General features: G+C 33.4%; 1 protein-coding gene across 1 annotated transcript in view; it reads left to right on the top strand.

Moving 5' to 3' along the window:
- The window catches only part of LOC133792348 (uncharacterized), a 45,761-nt gene extending 23,990 nt beyond the window's left edge, over positions 1-21,771 (top strand). The window contains exons 5-6 of the mRNA XM_062230250.1: positions 20,956-21,347; positions 21,626-21,771. Coding sequence (XP_062086234.1) covers positions 20,956-21,347; positions 21,626-21,771 — 538 coding nt within the window. The remainder of the gene's footprint in view (positions 1-20,955; positions 21,348-21,625) is intronic.
- The last annotated feature ends 370 nt before the right edge of the window (positions 21,772-22,141 follow it).

Raw genomic sequence — 22,141 nt, 5'->3', positions numbered from 1 at the left:
ATCGCCTCGTGCCAAATATCTCCAATATATCTGCATGATAATGTGGTTCCACTCATAAAACACATATAATTACAGATATAACCTTAGTAGGTCAAAATTACGAAAATACAATTTTTAACAAAAACGGTCCTATAAGCACATATAATACACTTAAGCATGCATGAGCAGTCATATCATAATATAACTCATACAATTCACTTATATAATCACAATTAAATCATATTAACACATAAACATCCAATTATTCCCTACTGGCACAGTAATCAAGGCACTAAGACTTATTAGCAAATTTGGGACGTTACATGAATCATTTACACGACCCAAGAAAAGCAGCCTTGCCGAACGAACCAACTGAGTGAGTGGGGACTGCACCCTCAAACTAGGCTCGCCTTTACAGCCTGCGTTACACATGCTTGCCAGTCGACCCCACGTTTAACGTGATGGTCGAATATAAATCGTATCGATCATCCACATATAAATCAATGCTAATATACATAGAAAACAATAAACTCTTGTGCATATGCCACTTTTCTTACTTCAAGTCCTGTGCTGACAACAAAGAGACCTTGAGTGTGATCCTCTTTCCCGAGCCTCACGGAACTCCTGGTCACAACATAAATTGTACACTTATTAAGGACTAAGTGTCAATCACGGGTTTCAAAACTAAACCCTAGCTCTCAGGACCACCCATTCCATTCAACTGGGAATAGAATCGTCCTTCGAGCCCCCAAGTGGGTTCTCAAATCAAATCCCCTAAGCCCCCCTTATTCCAAAAATGTGAAATTTGTGCCTTAAAATAGCATTAGCGTCGTGGTGGCCCCACTAAGGTCCATGACTCCAAAGAAGTCTGAGAAGCCCTCCTAAAAAGAACACATTAGTGTTGCGATGCCCTTGTTAAAGGACCGCGACGCTACAACGGTCCGAGAGCTCGCCCTGAAATTATACTACATTAGCTCAGTGACGCCCTTCCGGAGGGCCGCAACGCCAAAGGGGTCAGAGGGCAAACCCTGCCCTTGAGAAAATGCAAACGCGTTGTGGCGCCACCACGAACTCAGAAACTGCATTTTCCCTTGTGATTTCATACCCTAAAACCCATTCTAAATCCCCAAACTTGACCCCCATCCAACTAAACCACCAGCATACAATATCAGCACACTATAACCAATCCTAATAACATCTTAAATTAACAATTCAAACATAAAAACAACCAAAATACAGCCATCCATAAAAAATACACTAAAGCTTGAAAAACTAAAGAAAAACCAAACTAACCTCAATCCTTGTTGCAAATTCGAACTCCTCAATTGACGGTAGAAGACTTTTGCAGCTCTAAGCATCTTAAGCAATTCAATTGCTCTAGAACCCCCTTCAAATCACTTGGCTTTTGGTTTAGTTAAGAAAATAAGAAAACTAGAAGACTATAGGAGGAAACAAAAGCTTAAATGTGAAAAAGGGAAAATTTGTCTATACTTAGCCTTTTCTTTCAAATTTTAGGGTCAAATGACCCATATGCCCCTCCTCATTAATACCCTTCCTAATAAATCTCAAGGGAAAAATGGTCATTGCCTATAATTCCTACTAAACCTTAAATTTCACCACTATTCCCAAAATTAATCCATTAATCATCAAGTATAATTATTCACCATTTTATTTAATTTATCAACAATTTCCCCAAATATATAAAATTACCAAAATACCGCTCGACTCTCCCGAGCCGGATATTTACCTCGTAACCATGTGGTCTCAAGCATATAGCACATAGAATACAAATTTACCTGCAACGGGTCAAAATTACGAAAATGTCAATTTTTGACCAAAGCGGATCTTTAAACACATTTGATACACATAATCATGCATACTCAATTATATATTAATATAATTCACATAGTTATTCCACTTCCCCTCTCGACACGCTAATCCAAGCACTTGATCTTATTAGGAGTTTTAGGACGTTACAAAGTTACATGCAATGTTGTGTTGGGATATGTGCCATTAAAGTGTATTTCTGTAAAACATTTACTGCATATTTAAATAAAGAAAATAATTTCACTCATATTTGTAAATTTATTGACATGCTATTTATCTAGAAAGATCAATTGTTTTTACATGTAATGTTGAAGTAAGTGTCTATATATATGATATTATATATATAAGAAGATTTAATTTAAGATGATAACATACACATTGTCCGTAGTTGCTAATATTAAAGTGAGAGCTATTATAATAATTAAGATTATGAGCATAGTTTATCTTTTGTCTTTGAGAGGATAGTCTATTTGGAAAGTTACGTGTAGTTGACACATGAAGATGTGGGTATTGTATACAATATAGATTGTATATGACTATGGACACAATGAAACGAAGAACTTTTAATAATCTACGTTAAAATATAGAAGTTCATCATTCATCACTCGATGGTTTATTGAGACCTGACATTAATCCTGAAGTGAGTAATATACTCATATTTGTAGTCCTATGACTTTTTATTTATCAGGTACAGTTTATGAAAAAAAATCATAGACCTAATTCCTGATATATTGGAGTAATGAGAATATGGGTAGCTGAGAACATACTTCACAAATATGGAATCCACTCATTCCTTGATTGGAAGTAGATTAATTTTTCCTTTCGGTATTGATAGCGGTACTTGAACATGGAGCGCTCAATTTCTCTTGAGAACAAAAATATTATTTGTATATGACTTATAGAAATATTGATTAGAGTATAAGGATATTGATTGATTGATATATAATTAAAAGGTTAGCGGACTTTGACATAGCTCTAACTATAAATAATTAATGGAGAGTCATAACTCATGACTATATCAATGAACAACTAAATGAGTTACAAATTCTAATAATATAATATTGTATGTTATGAAAGTGCAACTATGAGATTTTAGTGGACAAAAGGTTTAAACCTACATTTGAATATAGTTTGAACCAAAAAATCTTATAACACAAGATATTTGGTGAAAATTTGTCAAATCAATTCGAAATCATTTGTCTCGTTATTTTTTTAAACACAAATTAACTTGAAATAATGATACAATTAATTTTATAATACAATCTTTAACTTAAAATAACATATTTGCTTATTCATTATCTAACCCGCTAGTTTCAAAATTTGTATCTAAAAAGTTCTTTGGGTGAGTGTGATGACTTGTGAGATGAGATTATGTGAGGATTTGTGAAAACAGAATTTAAGAGATGAGAGAATTTCCCTTATGTTTTGTTATGTTATGTGTTTAAGAGTAATTATGTCATTTTCACCTGTTAGAATGATAGTTTTGTGAGAAACATTAAAAGGAGTATAGAATTAGTAGTTAACATATTAAGGGCATATTTTATGTAGTTTTCTTTGGTCTATATATGTATGACATTATGCTATCCCAATTATAGGAAGATTTAAATTTTAACATTATTTTAAGAGAAATTACTATTTTTGTCCCCTTGGTTTAAATATTTGACTTTGCATTTTCAAGAAAGTTAAAAATAATCCTATATTATTTAAATAGTCTAAAATGGTCACATCAACCTTTTTTAGTCAAAGATACTTTACTTAACATATGATTAATATATTTATGTTTATAAATAATTGATTAACAAAACTTAAAATATGAAATAAATAAATTCAAAACTAAAATAAGCAAAAATTATATTTATTTAATTTTAGGTTTCATAAATCTTGATTATAAAATATTATAAATATATTAATTCAAAAAAATAGGCGCATTATTTATAAATATTTTTTTAATTTATGTTTAGTTTTGGATTTGTTAATCTGTTTTATAACTTATATTTCTCTTCAATATAATAAGTGTGCAGATAACAGAAATTCTTGGTTTTAACGGTTTTTTATTTTTTTAATATTAACTTTAACGGAATATTCTTATATTTAACAAAATATTCTTATATTTAACGGTAGTTTGTAAATATCACTTAAACTTAAACTTAAATAAAATAAAATAAATAATTAAAAAAATTAAAATAAGATATTTTTGAGATATTTTACACTGATAATTATTTAAAAATAATAAGTAATTAAACAAATTAAAATATGACATTTTTGAGATATTTTACAATGATAATTATTTAAAAATAATAAATAATTAAATAAATTAAAATATGATCTTTTTTAGATTAAATCATACATTTTATAACTTAAATAAAATTTAATTAAACTTAAACTTACTTATTAGAATAATATCATATTAAACATATAATATAATCTACTGTCAATTAGCAACAAATTATTTAAAAAAAAAACTAGCAAGAAACTTAAATTTAAAATTCACGCATAATATTTAATATTATATTAAATATATAATACATAATTTTTTGTTGTCATTCTCAAATTAAAAAACTAGAACAAACGTAAACTTAAACAAAAATAAATAAATTATCTAATTAAAATAAGATATTTATTTGAAATTTATATGATATTAATATACATTTAATAAAAATAATTAATAAATTTTATAAATAAAACTAAGCAAACGTGTATATTACACGTTACTTGTATCTAGTATATATAAAAATATGTAAATGAATACATTGTTAATGATGGTATTTTTATCTTTTTAAAGAAAAATTTGACTAAAAATGAGTTATTGAACTATATTTTACGATTGAAGTAGTAATTTTTAGATTTCATTTAAAAAAAAAACTAATATTAAACTTGGTAATAAGTTTAAACATAAGGGGTAGTATAGTAATTTCTCTGTCTTCTTTTTTCTTATTTTTTTTCAGAATAAACCTTCAAATTATAAATTAATCCAATAGTGAAGATACTTTGCAGAATTATTATTCGTAGCATTTATGTTGATTTGGTATTGTGATGAACTGTGAAACGAAAATCCTCTCCAATTGGTAAAAGTCAATAGTTGATCAAAAGGTCACCCCTGGGCCTAGGCTTTAATGAGCAAAGTTGTATTGTTGAATGTTGTGTGTTGTGTATATATGCAAATGTCTTATTAGCTTTTCTCACCCTTGACGGAAGCTCATGGCTCAACCTATTTTTATTTTTCTTTTTCTTTGTTTAAACAAGAAAACAAATTATAGGGGCTTCAAACTCTAAAATCTTATACTATCATTGTATTGTAATGATCCAAATTCAAAATCCTATACGTGCCCCACAATAAAAGCCACATTCTAGTAATTTCCAAGAAATGCTTTGGAGTAACCAAGTCAAATATAATAAAGGTTTCATGTGGACCTAGACAAAGAAAAGGTGACTTTGTTTGTCTTTTCTTTTTTTTGCCAAAGGGTTTAAACGAATGACAAAAATAGTTGGAATATGATATAAGTGGGGGCATAAATGATGTGAAATATTCAAAATCTTTTATCCAGAATATTCTTTCTTTACAGACGTAATGCGTCCTCAACACTTTTGAACGTCCAACTATTTAAAAATCAATTTAATTTTTAACCACAACTAATAATAAAACAAAGAATACAAATTTGGCAAATGTGTGGACTACTTTATCATCTAAACGAGAAACGGAACAAATGCTATTATTTAGTTTTAATTATAAAGTTATTTTTATATCTAACATTCTCTTTGCAGCAAAAATGACCTCTCTCAAAAGCATGAGATAATCACTTTCAACCAGACTAAAAGTTAAAAGTCATTTTGAGAATTGAGTAAATCTACTCATATAAAAGCTTTTTTACTCACATTCTGTTGTTTTTTGAAGTTCAGTTTTTGAAAAGCTCAAAGCCCAAAACCCAAAGTGAAAACTTGGCCAATCAAACCCTAATTCCAACGTAAAGTCATTCATTTCACAACATAAAGCTCAAAATAGCAAGTCATTGCCCCAACACTACTCTCATCATTCCATTTCATCCTAGAATAAAGAAAAAATTACACATAATTATCATTTAAAATAATTTAAATTAATTTCATAATATTTGACCTAAATGGCTGTTGCCACTAAGATCAAGGATTAGAAAATCTGCTGTGTAATTGAGTCACTTGTACATGTAGCTTACTATGGTTGGTGACTGTTAAGTTAGTTGGGAGTCATATGTGTATGCTAAGAGTACTCTTAATGGGTGATCTAAAATAACTAAATAGGTAAAATTATACAAAAATGTACTAAAATAAGTTTCCAATAGATGCTTTATCTTTAAAATTTTTTTTCCTTTCATATATAGTACATAGCTATATTTGCAATACACTATTCATCTATGTAAACATATAATATTAATTTTTCATATTCTCTCTTACATTATTCACAAACAGATAAAATCCCATACACAAATATATATATATATATGCTCTTCTCTTTTTTTTTTCTTTCTCTTTTCATATATTTATTTTTATATATAGTTATATACCTAGTAAATGAGTTTTATTTATATTTTATAATATTATTATATTTCATTTTTTAATAAATTTTTATTGTTATTTTTTTATGGGTAGTATTATAATATAATTATGTGATATGATATATGGGTAGATTTTATAAATATTAAAAGATATTATGATATTATTGATAGTTAAATAAAATATTTAAAAATATAGTATTCAAATGATATAGAGAAAAAAATAAAGAAGCTGATGTATGGTATAATGTAAAAGTTAGAGGTAAAATAGAAAAATGTGTGTTTTGGAGAAGTATTTTAAATGATGGAGTAGAGCATCCATTGGGAGTGCTCTAAGCTATATAAGGCATTTGTACTCGGTCATATGGGGTGTGTCAAACGCTTAGTAGTTTAGTAATTCTCTTGTAAAGAGTTTAGAGTTTTCATTCATTGTATTAATCAAACACTTGTGTAATCTGGTTCTTTAGTTGAAGTTCAATAAAGGCAGCTGGGATTTGTTTTCTCGTTGAGTAGGCCAAAGACACATTGTCTTTGAGTATGAACCATATAATTACTTGAGTTCATTATTGCCTTAATTAGTTTTTAATTTTTCCATTAGTTCAGTTCTTGTTTAGGTTCTATATTCTTGTTTAGTGTGATTCAACTCAAATCACAACAAGTGGTATCAACGAGCTTAGGTTCATGTGGGTCGTGTTTTCAAGAATCAAGGTGAAACTTTCAGAGGAGAATCAAGAATGGCTACTGCAAAGTTTAAGGTGGACAAATTCATAGGGGAAAATGATTTTAGTCATTGGAGAATCAAGATGAAGGCTTTGTTAATCAAATAGGGGATTTTAGAGGCTATAGATGAGACTGTACTGTCTAGTTTGAAGGATGAGAAGATCAAGAAGGATATAGAGGTCAAGGCACACAATACAATTCTTCTTAGTTTGGAAGATGAAGTCTTGAGGGAGGTTTCAGATGAAGAAAATGCATTGGGATTATGAACAAACGTGCAACAATCTACATGAAGAAGTCTCTGGTAAATAAATTGTATCTCAAGAAGAAGATGTACACACTCAAAATAGACCAATCCAAAGGAATCAAGAAGCACTTGGATGAGTTCAACATAATCATTTTGGATTTTAGTAACATTGGTGTGAAGGTTGAAGATGAAGATTAAGGTATTCTTCTCTTTAGTCTTTGCCTAAAATTTATGAACATTTTGTGCATACAATTTTCTATGGTAAAGTTGCACTAACTATTGGGAATTTATGGCTTACACTTTCTAAACCAACAATGAATAATGAGAATTAATTCAATATTTCAAACCCTAGAGACTAATCAAGAACCATATTCAAAGTATGAATACAAATCTTGATAATTAAAGAAACATATTTAAATTATGAATGCTGTAACAACCCCAAATTCGCTAATGAGGATTAAGGGCCTTGATTAGTGTGCCGGGAGGGCATAATTGGGTTAAATATGGTTTGCATGAATATATTGATTTAAATGCATAATTATATGATTAATAATGCTTGTATGATTATATTGGTATTAATGTGTTATGTATATATGGTATTTGTGAGAACCACATTATTATGTGGGTAGGCTTGCAGAGCACGACTCGAGGCGATCCTAGGGTTAGATAGCGGGGGAAAGTCACAATGGGGCTTAGTAGTTGACTTTGGATAAGTCAGGGATTTTTTAGGTATCGGGTAGTTAGTTAGACTATCGGGTTATGAAAATAAATATATGGAGATATATTTGAGGTTAGGAAGTCTAGGCGGGAATATTAGGGAAATTTACCGTTTTGCCCTTGGGGACGTTTTCGACACCTCGATCCTCGGGATTGATTTAATGGGATAAGATTAGGCTAAAGAAATAGAAAACAGTAGACATATAATTAAACTGACCTTTATTCTCAGCCTTGACTCTCTATTCTCTCCCAAGGAAAAACATAAGAAGTAAACAAAGGAATTTGCTGGAATTTGAGCTGGGAACTCAGAGGAATTCAGGAGTGATTTAGAGGCTTAGCTCAAGAATCAATCAAGAACTTAATCAGGACTAAGGTAAGCATTGAATTTCCTTTTCTGTGGTTAGAAATTTTGAGTTTTGGCTGGGTATTGAGGTAAATGTGATTTTGATGTATAAGGGCAGAATTAAGGAGGAAAGCTTGGGGATTAGCTTGGATTTGGCCTGGAGAAGTGGTTCAACAGAAGAGGTAAGCCTCAATTCGTGATTTAGAGGTTTCAATTTGAGTTTGAATGGTTAGTTTGAGTGTTTGAAGTTCTTGAGTTTCAGAAATTGGAAATGGGATTCTAGTGGGATTTTGGGTTGGATTTCAGGCTGGATTTCAGTTGGGATGTGTTGATAGAATCATGATAAAAGTGTTGTGATTAAAGGGTTTTGAATTGGGGAGCTTTGGGATGGCTTTGGATGAGGTTTAGATGTTGGTAATGGTGGGTTTTCTGGGCATGAAGGGAAGGGCCGCAACTCTGTTCTAGAGCGCCGCGACCCTAGGATGAAGATGAGCCAGGAGGGCTCGACCAAGGGTGAGCGCCGCGGCGCCCAAAGCAAGGGCTGCGGCGCGTGTCTTCTTTCAGGCATGCCTTTGGTTCTGTTATGAGGGTAGGGCTGCGGCTAAGCTTCAAGGGCCGCAGCCCTTGGGTGCACACTTGAACATTTGGGGATCTTAGGCATGGGAATGTGATCTAGAATGCTCGGGATCGATTTCACCACCGTGCTTGGTGGAATTTGAATTCCCGGAAGTTAGTTTTGTATCTGGAAACCCTTATTTGAATATTAATGGAACCCTATACCTTGGTTGTGACTAGGTGATAAAAGCTTAGGCTCGGAAACAGATCATGCTTGAGGAGCGTTGCTCGTAATCCGAAATCGCAAAGATCAAAGGTAAGAAAACTACACCTGGTTGAATATCTGTGATGGAACTAAAGGTTCCCTATTATGTATGCTTGAAAGGATGGTATTATGCCATGCAAGCTAATTAGTGAACCAACAGCCTAAGGGTATCAAGGGTTACACTAGCGAACAGGGCGCGGCTTGGCCACTGGTAGCCAAGGACAACTTAATATGCACTGAGCTCGGTTTAAGCGAGCCGGAGTCAGTGGGGTAAAAAGAGGGTGCGGCCTAAGTTGTCGGCCCTGATTATTATGTGATATGAATGTTATAAGTGTTTGATTGCATCCATGATTCTGAATTTATGCTGAATGATTAATGTGGGATATATGATGGAGTTCATGCTTAGTGAGTTTGTTATCTGTTATTACTGTTTGTGTTGTACATGTTTTCTTGTTGGGCCTTGGCTCACGGGTGCTACGTGGTGCAGGTAAAGGCAAGGGAAAACTTGATCAGCCTTGATTAGGAGAGCTCTGCGAGCGGAATGTACATGGCCAGCTGCTCAGCCGCCACGGTTGAAGTTTAGACAGGGACGCGAGACCCAGAAATTGTCCATTTTGCCTTAGTATGGCTGACTGTTGTCTGTATTTTTGGGAGTCTATAATCCAACTTTTAAACCCTATTACTTTTGGGATCCCATGTGTATAACTGCTTAATTATATCAAATGAAACTTTTGAGGTCAAAACCTTTTTAACCCTAGCTCATACATGTTTAGTGACATGTTTTTAAATTAATGACTTGATTAGCAAGTATTGCACCTTTATAAGTACACAATGTAGCGGTCCTGACTATCCAGGGCGTTACAAATGCAAATCTTGATAATCAAGGATTAAATAATTAAATAATCATAACATGAATTTAAAAAATATTTAATCACAATATAACCATGGATTTAGTGTAAGAATAACACAAACAATATCAAGAGAAATAATAGACCTTTGTGGAGAAAAACCAAGTTACATGAAATCATAAGTTTATGATTTTATGTGAATCAACAAATGTAACAAGGTTTGACACAAATTGAGATTTGTTGTTAAAAAATCTCTATTCCTAGCTTCCCCTTTGAGATTGCTTGAAGCTACTATGATGGAATGTGATTAGGATATACAAGCCTTGAATCTTCATGCAAGTCAAGCTTTCTTGATGAAGATCTTGGAGAAAACTAATAATCTTAAGAGCTAGAGAGAGAGAGAGAGGGTTTAGAGAGACAAAAGTGAGTGATCAATCCACCAATTAACTCAAATGAACCATTTAAATAGTATAAGAACCTCATTAGACTCAACCAATGAGATTAGAACATTTTAATTTGAATTTTGGAGCTAGCACACGTCTACGGATCCATACGGATGGGTGAGGCAACACGTAGCCTAGCACCAGGCGATGCATCTCCAAGTAGTAGGTGATGCATTGCCTAAGTGCTCTTTTTAAAGGTGAGCAACACGTCACCTCTTAGAGGCAACGCAATGCCGATGCCTCTGACTTGGCTCTCCAAAAATTGTCTCAAAACATCCCCAAATATTCCCAAAATTTTTGGGTACTCTTATATACTCTAAAGAAACACTTTGGATCAAAAAAGATGATTTATAAATGTCTATACCACAAGTCAACTCTCTCACATGTTGACTTTAGTGAAATCGTTACGGTTTTAACACCTCTTCGTGCCTAGCCAATTTCACTATGTATTTAACCAATCATAACATTTTCCCACTTGGTTAAATACATCATCAATTCTCTAGCCAAACGATATTAGTGCATAAAGTAAAGTACCTTTTGGGTTTGAACTTTACCTTAGTGAAAACACTACAAAGCTTTTACCGAAATGCTAAGGTATTCTTAAAAGATTGAAACCAACATTCCTAGTGATAAAAACTAGTAATTTCTCACACACCTCTATCTGATGACACATGTATTTCCCTCTATTCGCACTTAGTACTTTTGATGGCCTTGTGCTTATCCATTCATGAATCATTCGGAGAGAAAACTCCTACTCTGTTGAGAGGCGGCTCCACCTCTAAGTTTACATAGGTAAAATTCTTACATCATCTTTGTTACCTTTAGAGATGCTTGTTGCTCTTCAACTAAATTTTAGTAAAATCCTATGGCTTAACCCTCATGTGTTGTAGCAACCAAAATTAACTCATCCTGGATGGGACTTTTAAGTCGTTAATGTTGAAACTATTCCCTTATTAATGACTTGTTCTTTCCCATTGAACTCTACACTTTATGTATAGAAGCTTTGAGTTGAGTTGAGTTGCCATCATTGGGGAATCTATTTGTCAAGGAGTTTCCGTCTCATCCCTCAATTTGTAGAACTAACCAAATTTTTCACTAGAGGTTTGGTAAACAGATCCCTTATGTTCTCATAAGTTCTCACATACGATTCAATCTTTGAATCAATTATATCACATATCCATGGCTTAGACTTATATGTCTAGAATTTCTCATAGTCTATGTCATTGTAGGCTCTAGCTAATGTGGCTCGACTATCACCATTGGGATATGCCTCATGACATCCCTAAGCCACTTGGCCTCTTTGCCATTTGTCGCTAGAACTATAAACGCATTCTCCATGGTTGAGTGTAATATATGTTTGTTTCTTTGGGCCCTAAGACTCCACTCCTCCTTTGAGCTTAAACACCCAACCAATGGTGGAGAGATTGTCTCCTACACTAGATATACAACTTGCATCGGAATATCCTCAAGTACCTTAGAAAGCTTTGAACATTGGAAGTCTAGCTTCTTGGTCCTCTCTAGGTACCCTAGAACTCTCTCCATTGCCTTCCATTGTTTGATACTTGGATTCCTAGTAAACCTACTTAGTTTACTAACCGCTCTACCATTGTTATTTTCAGGCTTTATGCTTGAATCAAATGGTGTATTCTCCTCTTTGGTTTTGAGATTACTAAACTTGTCAAGCACTTTCTCAACAAAGTAAGCTTGACTTAAGGCATAACCCCCACTATTTATTCTCACTTTTATTCCAAAGAAGGTATCAATCTCTCAAAGGTCCTTCATCTAGAAAATGGAAGATAGAAACCTCTTCATTTCTATTATGCCTCTCATTTCATTACTCAAAATCAACAATCATCAATATATAGACACACCAAGATGACATAGCCATCACAAGTCTTAGAGTATAAGCACTTGTCCACATTATTGTTTCTAAATTCATCCGAAACAATAGCTTTATCAAACTTCTCTTGCCATTGTTTCAATGCTTATTTTAAATCATATAATGATTTAACAAGCCTACACACTTCATGTTCATTTCTCCTTAGAAAAAAACCCTTTGGTTGTTCCATGTAGATCTCTCAACGAGATCTCCATTTAGGAATTCCATTTAATGAAGATAAATGGCATATATTGATGATAAGGCAAACAAACTCTTTTTGTGGTTGTCCTAGCAACTAGTGATGCATGTCAAATATAATAAATTCCTTCATTTTTTTAAAACCTTTTACCTACTCATCTAGCTTTGAAGGATTTGTATGTGCCATCGGTATGATGTTTCCCCAAAATACCCGCTGGCACCCAATTGGTTTTGAACCTTGTGAAAGGTCTACAAATTCCAATGTGTAGTTTGACATAATTGAATCAATCTCATCACTTATTGCCTCCTTCCAAAAAAGTGAATTCTCTTGAAAACATTGCTTCTTGGTAGATTTTGGGATCATCCTCAACTTGACTAATCATAGGAATTTTCCATGTGACTTCTTTAAGTTTACCGTAGAGTATCTCTACTTGAGAACATTTCTCATTTGATCCCAACTCTTTAAGGCTTTGGCTTCTATGAGGCAATGTAGGTTGCTCATCAACCTTTTGATCTTTCTCTTTACGAGATATCATAATATAACATATTCTCAAAGAACTCCACTTCTCTTGATCTAATTATCACATTAGACTCTAAGTATAATAGCCTATAGGCCATGCTATTTGACACATAGACAACAAATACACACTTTACGACCCTTGGATTCAACTTGGTCCTTTTAGGCTCCATGTTCTTGCAATAAGCAAGACACCCCCACAAAATAAGATAGCCTAGGTTAGGCTTCTTTCCTCTCCATAACTCATGTGGAGATACATTGTTCTTTTCATAGGAATCTGATTCAATATATGACTTACAGCAAGCAAAATTTCACACCACAAATTATAACACAATTTAAAATGTAAAAGCATAGAGTTAATCATCTCAAGATATGTCCCATTCTTTCTTTTAGCTATTCCATTTGTTGTAGAGTGTATGGTGTAGTGCATTCATGTATAATATCATGTTTTTCACAAAACACATTAAAATCATTTGAAAGGTATTCACCATGTAACAACACACAATCACTAATAAGGCTTAAGGGCCTTGATTAGCGTGTCAGGAGGGCATAATTAATATATGTGTGATTTAATGAATTAATGCATGATTATGTGGCATGCATGATTAATATGAATATATGACTATGTGGCATGCATGTTTGTGAGTATTAGATATGAATGTGGGCCATTTATAGCTTATAATGACATATTTGTAATTTTGGCTTGTTAGGGGCATAAATGTGATTATATGTAATAAATTGTTGAGACCACATTATTATGTGGATATATTTACAACGTATGGCTCGAGACGGTCCTAGTGAGCGGATTAGCAAAATAGTCATAGCGGGGATTAATACCTGGCTCGAGAGGGGCCTAGGAGTATTTTAGAGAATTTAGAGAATATCTTGGGAATTATTAGATACTGAATAAATAAATGGTAATTAAATGGGTTACGAGATTAGTTGGTAAATATTAGGAACATTTGATGAATTAGTGGGAACTGGGGGAAAATGACTATTTTACCCTTTAATACACTTAGAAGATTAGAAGGCTTGAGAGGCATAATGGTCTTTTGATAGGCAAGGGATATACTCAGTAAACACTTAGAACTAAAATAGTAAGAAGTAGAAACTTCATGCTCATTCTCTCATCTCTGTCACATTTTTACTCCCCCCATCTCTCTCTCATTTGTGCATTGAAGCTTAGGAAGAAAAAGGCAGGGAACTTAGGTCTAATATGGGAATTCTTTGAAGGAAATTGGAGGTGATTAAGCTAGGAATTAAACCTGGAACATGGGAGAATTCAGCCATTGTTGAGGTAAGCTCTAGTCTTTTAATTTGTTGAAGAATTTAGTTCAATAGGGTGGAATTGAGCTAAGTAGTTTTGAAGCTTAGAACATGCATAATTTTGGGTTCTTGGGGGTAAATTGGGTGATGAATTGCCACTGATTCGGGATAGAAACTTCAGTTTGTTTTGTTGTGATGTTATGTTTAAATATGTGATTTAAGTCCAAACTTGTAGTTAACTTGATTGTGGATAGGGAGGCTTGTTTAGGTGAAATTATGGGGAAATTAAGGGGAAAATTGGCTGAAAAGGGTTGGAGAAAACTCAGAATTTCTGGGCTCGAAGGGAGCGCGTCGCGACCTAGCCCTGGGGCACCGCGGTGCGTGTGGCCTGTTGGCCTGGGTGTTCTCTCTGAGATGGGGGCGTGCCGCAACCCACTAAGCTAAGTCGCGAACCGCCTCCCCTTTGGCTTGGGTCCTTACTCTCTGAATTGGGGCCAAGTTCGACCCACTAAGCCAGGTCATGACCCACCTAGGGATTTTAGCCTTAGAATGGTTTCTAGAATTGGTAAGGCTCGGGGGTTTGAACCTAGGTGCTTGGGACAATTTCTACTACTCGGTTTAGTAAGAATTGAGGTCCCAGAGGTTAGTTTTTATCTCCTAAGTTTTTATTTGGATTGGAAGTTAACGATTACCCATTGGACACTGTGACTAGGTTTATGGCCAAGGCTCGACACTGAGGGTCGTGCTCAGGACCATTCCATTATCTTTGTTCAGATATAAAGGTAAGAAAACTACACCCTTGAGTGGTTGTAATGGGACTGAGTTTCCCAATACTTGAACATGTATATTGTATGGCTAAATGAATGATTTGGCATATGGAAATAAATGGCCTAAGAGAGCCGGGGGCTGATAATTTGCGCACAGGATGCGGCTTGGACACTATGAGTCGGGGTTAGCTAGATAAACACTGGACTCGACCTAAGCGAGCCGGAGTCAGTGGATTAAATAGAGGGTGCGACCTAAGGGTGTTGACCTTGAGTATTGCATATTGGTTGAGATGAATTGTTGAATATAAATGTTTACTATTGTTAGCCGGGCTTGTTGAATACCTGGTTAACTATTTGGTGAATTAATTGGTTATCATCATTGATTATGTATTATTGCTATGGTTTTCTTGCTGGACCTTGGCTCACGGGTGCAACATGGTGTAGGTAAAGGCAAGGGTAAGCTGGACCAACCATGAGTTGGAGAGCTCTGGGGGCGAGGTGTACATTGTCAGCTGCTCGTCCACCACGGCCGAGGGAAAGTACAAACAGAAGCCTAAAAATTGTATTTTTCCATTAGAGTGGCCACTGATTGTATATAACTTTTGAGAGTTTGTAAATTGTCTTTTAAACCCTATTTTTTGGGATCCCATGTACCAAACATCTATTTTAATGAAAATTAACCATTTATGATCAAAATCTTTTAACCCTAAACTGATTATGACTTTAGGAGCACATTTTTATTCAAATGACTTGATTAGCAAGTCTTGCACTATTTCAAATACACAGTGTAACGGTCTTGGTTATCTAGGACGTTACACACCACCTATATCACATCTAAGAGTCTTAATTTTCCTTTCCAATTGATTTTTTTTTTACTTTAGCTTTATAGATTTTAAATGCATTAAATGTCTCATCTTTACTCTTAAGTAAATGCACATAAGTGTATCTAGAGCAATCATCTATAAAAGTCATGAAGTATCTATTTCCTCCTTTAGTTAACATGCCATTTAATTCGTATAAATCACTATGTATTACATCTAGCAAGTTTGAACATCTATCAACACTTGGAAAATGTTTCTTTACCATTCTAGATTTAAACACATAGTTCACATTTATCAGGCTCATTCACATCACAATTAATCAATCCACATTTAATAACTATTTTAATTGTGCTATAACCTATATGAGCAAGTCTTTTATGTCACAAAGTAATAGAGCAAGAATTAATCACATTACAAGAATTAGATGCCTTATAATTATTGTCATTGTCAAGATTACAAAGTTTGATCATTCCATCACACGAATAACCATTTCCCACAAAAGTGCCCAATTTAGTCAAAATGAGTTTACCGGATTCATACTCAATTTTGATACCGGATTTACTCAATAGACTTCCACTTATAATGTTTCTAGCCATATTGAGAACATAGAAAATATTAGTTAATGTCACTTTCTTTCCATTAGTGAAGAACAAATCAATATAGCCCTTTCCAAGTACCTTGGATCTCTTTTCATTTCCCATTTGGACATCAAGTCCCACCTTTTCACTTTCAAAGGTTTTGAAAAGAGTTTTATTATAGGTTGAATGCATGGTGGCACAAGAATCATACTACCATCCTTGCACCTTTCTTTGGGTTTCATTAACTTCACTCAAGGTTGCAATGATCTCAACATCAATTCCATTGATATGTTTACTCTCTCTTAAGGTTGCATTAGTCTCATCACTACATGCATAAACTATGTCAATTTCCTTTAGAGTTATCATACATTCCTCATTGAATGCATTATTCTAAATTAGGGTTACAATGCATTCCTCATTGAATGCATCAAATTTAATTAAGGTAACAAAGATCTCATCATCAATTAAAGTAACCCAATAAAATTCATTTAGAAGTGCAATGATCTCATCATCAATTACCTTAGCCTTAATCTTACTATGATTAATTTTACAATTACCATATCTCATATGATGATCAATAACTTTACAAACAAAACAAGTGTAACACTAACCCTTGAATTGTTCATTAAAATTCACCATTGTACTCTTAAAATAAACAATAAACTCAAACTCACTAAATATTACAGAAAACACATTTCATTCAAATTCTTGAAATCTACACATTTAGAAATAAGGAATTTGATGGTACCAATCTCCTTGAGTATGTAATCCCAATGAGTTGTCTCATCCTTTGTTGATGAAGACTTTGAATCCATATCAACATTTATGTAGTGCTGTTGTGAAAATTAAGCTACGGAAGTATATGTAATCGGAATTGTAGTAAAATTCAGTAAATCCGATTATTGTCCCACGAAGACTAAATTATAAATTATCAAACAATGAATCTTTAGTTTTTATTTGGCTAACGAAATTTTGTTTTATAGAATTTAGAAACAAAAACATAAACAAATGTAAAACTCAAAAGTAAACACAAAGAAATAACACAAGAATTTAATCAAGAGTAAGATCAATTAGGGAATTTAATCTCATCAAATATCCACTCTAATATTTACTAATGCAAGATTCACAATCTTTCTTCTTTCTTAAGATAGTGAGTTTACTAAAACATTTTATATTCAGTTTATGAAATATAAAATTCAACCTAAATGAGAATTTTCTATATTTCTATGAAAAATTCACATAAATGAAGCATTAAGATTGAAAACTCAAAAACTACACAAATAACCATGATACTCTCGTTCAAGATTGAATTTATGTCCAATCAATCATAACATATTCAAATCTCACTTTTTCAGATCTTGATTCAAACTCATATAGAGTATGTAATAAGATGGTCAACCAATCACATATTATAACCACAAATTGAACAAATTTTAATGGAGAAGAAGAAATCATAAAATTTGCATTAATTCATAATAGAGGTTCAAGAGATTCAATTAAAAATCCTAATACTGAAATTAGTTCACCACTAGATTCATAACACCCATTGATTTAGAAAAGAACATAAGAAAAAGAAATTAAAGAAGAAGAAAAGAAAGATTCTTGATGAATTATAATCTTGATCTCCAAGATCCTGTTGATTTCCAACAACCAAAAGTGATTTAAATCAATCAAAATTAAGCTTTTATAGTGACCCTAGCGATTCTATGTGAAATGACCTTCTTGGCCCTATAAAAATGCCATTTGCTTGCTTTTTACAAAAATTGTACGGATCGTAGCGTAGGGGATAAACTTTATAGCGCAGGGGCGCTATTTCACACTTCTTGGAACCGTGCTCTCTGACTTCGATAGCGTAGGGGTGCTAATAGTACAGAATAAAAATGAAACTCGTTTCGAACAACCTACAACGTTAGCTCATCGTAATTTGATCATAATTCCCTCGATATAACTTCGAATTGAATGATTAAAAAATCTATGGAAATATAAGAGAAATATATACAACTTCTATTTCTAGAAGTGTTTCCAGAAAGTAAAGAAATCATGGTCAAAATGTGGCTTAAAGTATCAGACTTGCGTTACAGAGCATAAACGACACGTGTTGAGCATCTTCAATGTGGTATTTTCCACCCATAATATCTTGAAACTCCAAAATAAATACTAAATAGATTTTATTCATCATATTTAACATGTTTATTCTCATTTCACTTCATATTATGTATTGAGCATTAAAGCCTGAAACAAGAAGAAAGCAATCGTAAATCTGCACAAAACAATCCTAAATAACCAAAAACATAACATAAAATAATCTCTAAATCAAACCTAAAATGAACCTAACAAATGCATATCCAAATAGAACTTTCTTTGATCTCTCATAGTTATGTGTTCAACACAAACCAAATCTTGAAACAAGGATTTGAAGGTTGTAGAAGATGAACAAATTTCCCTCATTGTTATTATGCAAAACACAAAAAGAAAGTAATTAGAAAATAAAGATTTTTGATTGTTGGGGATTTATGGCTTACACTTTCTAAACCAACAATGAATAATGAGAATTAATTCAATATTTTAAACCCTAAAGACTAATCAAGAACCATATTCAAAGTATGAATACAAATCTTGATAATTAAAGAAACATATTTAAATTATGAATGCAAATCTTGATAATCAAGGATCAAGTAATTAAATAAGTATAACATGAATTTAAAAAAAATATTTAATCACAATATAACCATGGATTTAATAAAAGAATAACACAAACTATATCAAGAGAAAGAACAGACCTTTGTGGAGAAAAACCAAGTTACATAAAATCATAAGTTTATGATTTTATGTTAATCAACAAATGTAACAAGGATTGACACAAATTGACATTTGTTGTCCAAAAATCTCTATTCCTAGACTCCCCTTTGAGATTGCATGAAGCTACTACAATGGAATAAGATTGAGATTTACAAGCCTTGAATTTTCATGCAAGTCAAGCTTTCTTGATGAAGATCTTGGAGAAAATAGTAATCTTGAGAGCTAGAGAGAGAGGGTTTTAGAGAAAGAGAGAGAGAGAGAGATAGGCGTGAGTGATCAATCAACCAATTAACTCAAATGAGCCATTTAAATAGTATAACAACCTCATTACACTCAACCAATGAGATTAGAGAATTTTAATTTGAATTTCGGAGCCAAAACACGTCATTGTACGAATCTGTACGGACGACCAGGCAATGCATCGCCTAGTAGCAGGCAATGCGTTGCCTGAGTACTCTTTTCAAAGGCGAGTGACATGTCGCCTCCTAGAGAGGCAATGCAACACCAATGCCTCTGACTTGGTGCTCCAAACATGTCTCAAAACATTCCCAAATGCTCCCAAACGTTTTGGGTAGTCTTATATACTCCAAAGATACACTTTTGACCCAAAAAGATGATTTATAAATGCCTATATCCCAAGTCAACTCTTACATGTTGACTTTAGTGAATCCATAATGATTTTAGTACCTCTTCGTGCCTAACCAATATCACTATGTATCTAACCAATCATAACACTAAAAATGTCAAAAGTCAAAGCTACTCTCAATTCAAAAGAAATCCAGAAAAGAACAAATGGGAAGTCAGATGTCAATGGTGAAGGTCTATTTGTGAGAGGAAGATCAGACATAAAAGACTCAAGAAAGGTTAGCAATAGTAACTAGAAGGAAAATAACTACAAAGACAGTAGCAACTGTGGTGGATGTTCAAGATCAAAATCAAGAGCAGGCAAGGAATGCTATTAATGCAAAAAGGAGGGTCATTTCATAGATGAATGCATGGCACTAAAGGCAAAGTTCAACAAAGACAGAAATATTGACAAAGACAAGGGAGAGGCAAGTGTAGTTTCTGATTGATATGAATCTGAAGATCTCTTGGTTGTCTCGAGCAAGAGTTCTTGTGAAAAGTGGATATTGGACACAGGGTGCTCATTTCACATGACACCAAATAAGCACATGTTTTGTTCATTCAAGGATAGTGATGGAGGAACTGTGTTATTGGGGAACAAAAAAGCTTACAATGATTGATGGAGGAACTGTAGTATTGGATCAGTAATGATAAAACTGCATGATGGAATTGAACAAATATTACAAAATGTAAGATTTGTACTTGATGTAAGAAGGATTTTGTTGTTAATTGGTGTGCTTGCATGAAATGGATGTAACATAAAGATTGATGGTAATTCATTGAAGGTGGTGAAAGGATCTTTTGTAGTTATGAAATGAGAGTTCAAGAATGAACTTTACTTCCTGAATTGAGAGTCAATTTCTGGTAAAGCAGTAGTGGTTTTAACAACCCAATAGATAGACTCAACAAGATTATGGCACTTAAGGTTCAGGCATGTATGTGAGAAAGGACTTCTTAAGTTGGAGAAGAACAGTGGTCTAAAGGGAAAGATGTCAGGGAATCTTAATTTTTGAGAAAAATGTGTATTTGGTGAGTGTTTTAGGGACAAGTTCAGTATTGAGAAACGTACAACAACATGTCAACTAGAATATTTGCATTCAGATCTATGGGGACCATCAACGGTGCAATCTATAGGTGGAACAAGTTACTTTATGAGTATAGTTGATGACTACTCAAGGAAGGTTTGGGTTATCTTACTCAAATCTAAATATCAAGCTTTAAATAGCTTTAAGGATTGGAAAAAGGTAACTAAAAATCATATTGGTAGAAAGGTAAAGATGCTAAGAACTGATAATGGACTTGAGTTTTGTTCAAGTGAGTTTAATGACTACTATAGAAAGGAAGGAATAGCTAGACGCTTGACAATAAGGAAGACACCTCAGCAAAATGGATTAGCTGAGATAATGAATAGATCTCTCCTAGAGAGAGTTAGATGTATGTTAAAGGGGCACATCTTGAATTTTTTTTTTGGCCCGAAGTTATTACTACAGCCTGTTATCTGATCAAAAAATGTCCTTTTACAACTCTTAATTTCAAAACATCACAGAAGTTATGGATAGGAAAGGTACAAAGTTATGAGCATCTAAGAGTGTTTGGATGCACAACTTATGTGCACATCAAACAAGACAAGTTGGAACCAAGAGTAGTTAAATGCATGTTCTTGGGATATCCAATTGGTGTCAAGGGATATAAGTTGTGGTGCTTGAAATTAGGTTTTAAAAGATGTATTATAAGTAGAGATGTGGTGTTCAAGGAGGATGAAATGGCTATGAAACCAACTACTGTAGTTCAGTCAAGACAAGAAGAAAAAGGAATTCAGATTGAGGTGGAAGAAGATAGTAAGAAAGGTTCAAGTTAGTCAAGTGAAGAAGAAGGTAGTAGTAGTCTAAAAGGCTATCAATTTTCTCGAGAGAGGGAAAAAAGAGAGACAACATCACCTGAAATATATGGTTATGTAAACATTATTGATTATGCATTCACAGCAGCTGAACAAGTTAATTAAGAACCAAGTAACTATCATGAGAAAATTATTAGCAATGAGATGGATAGTTGGTTAAAGGAAATGCAGAAAGAGATGCAATCACTTGAGAAGAACCAAATCTGGACACCAGTTAAAAGACCTATCACGCAAAAAGATATGGGATGCGAATGGGTTTTCAATGTTAAAGATGGGATACCTAATGTAGAGAAGCTGAGATACAAAGCTAGACTAGTTGCAAAGGGGTTTG

Source organism: Humulus lupulus, chromosome 7 (genome assembly GCF_963169125.1).
Source record: "Humulus lupulus chromosome 7, drHumLupu1.1, whole genome shotgun sequence".
Taxonomy (NCBI): Eukaryota; Viridiplantae; Streptophyta; class Magnoliopsida; order Rosales; family Cannabaceae; genus Humulus; species Humulus lupulus.
This window is presented reverse-complemented; position numbering and strand designations above follow the sequence as displayed.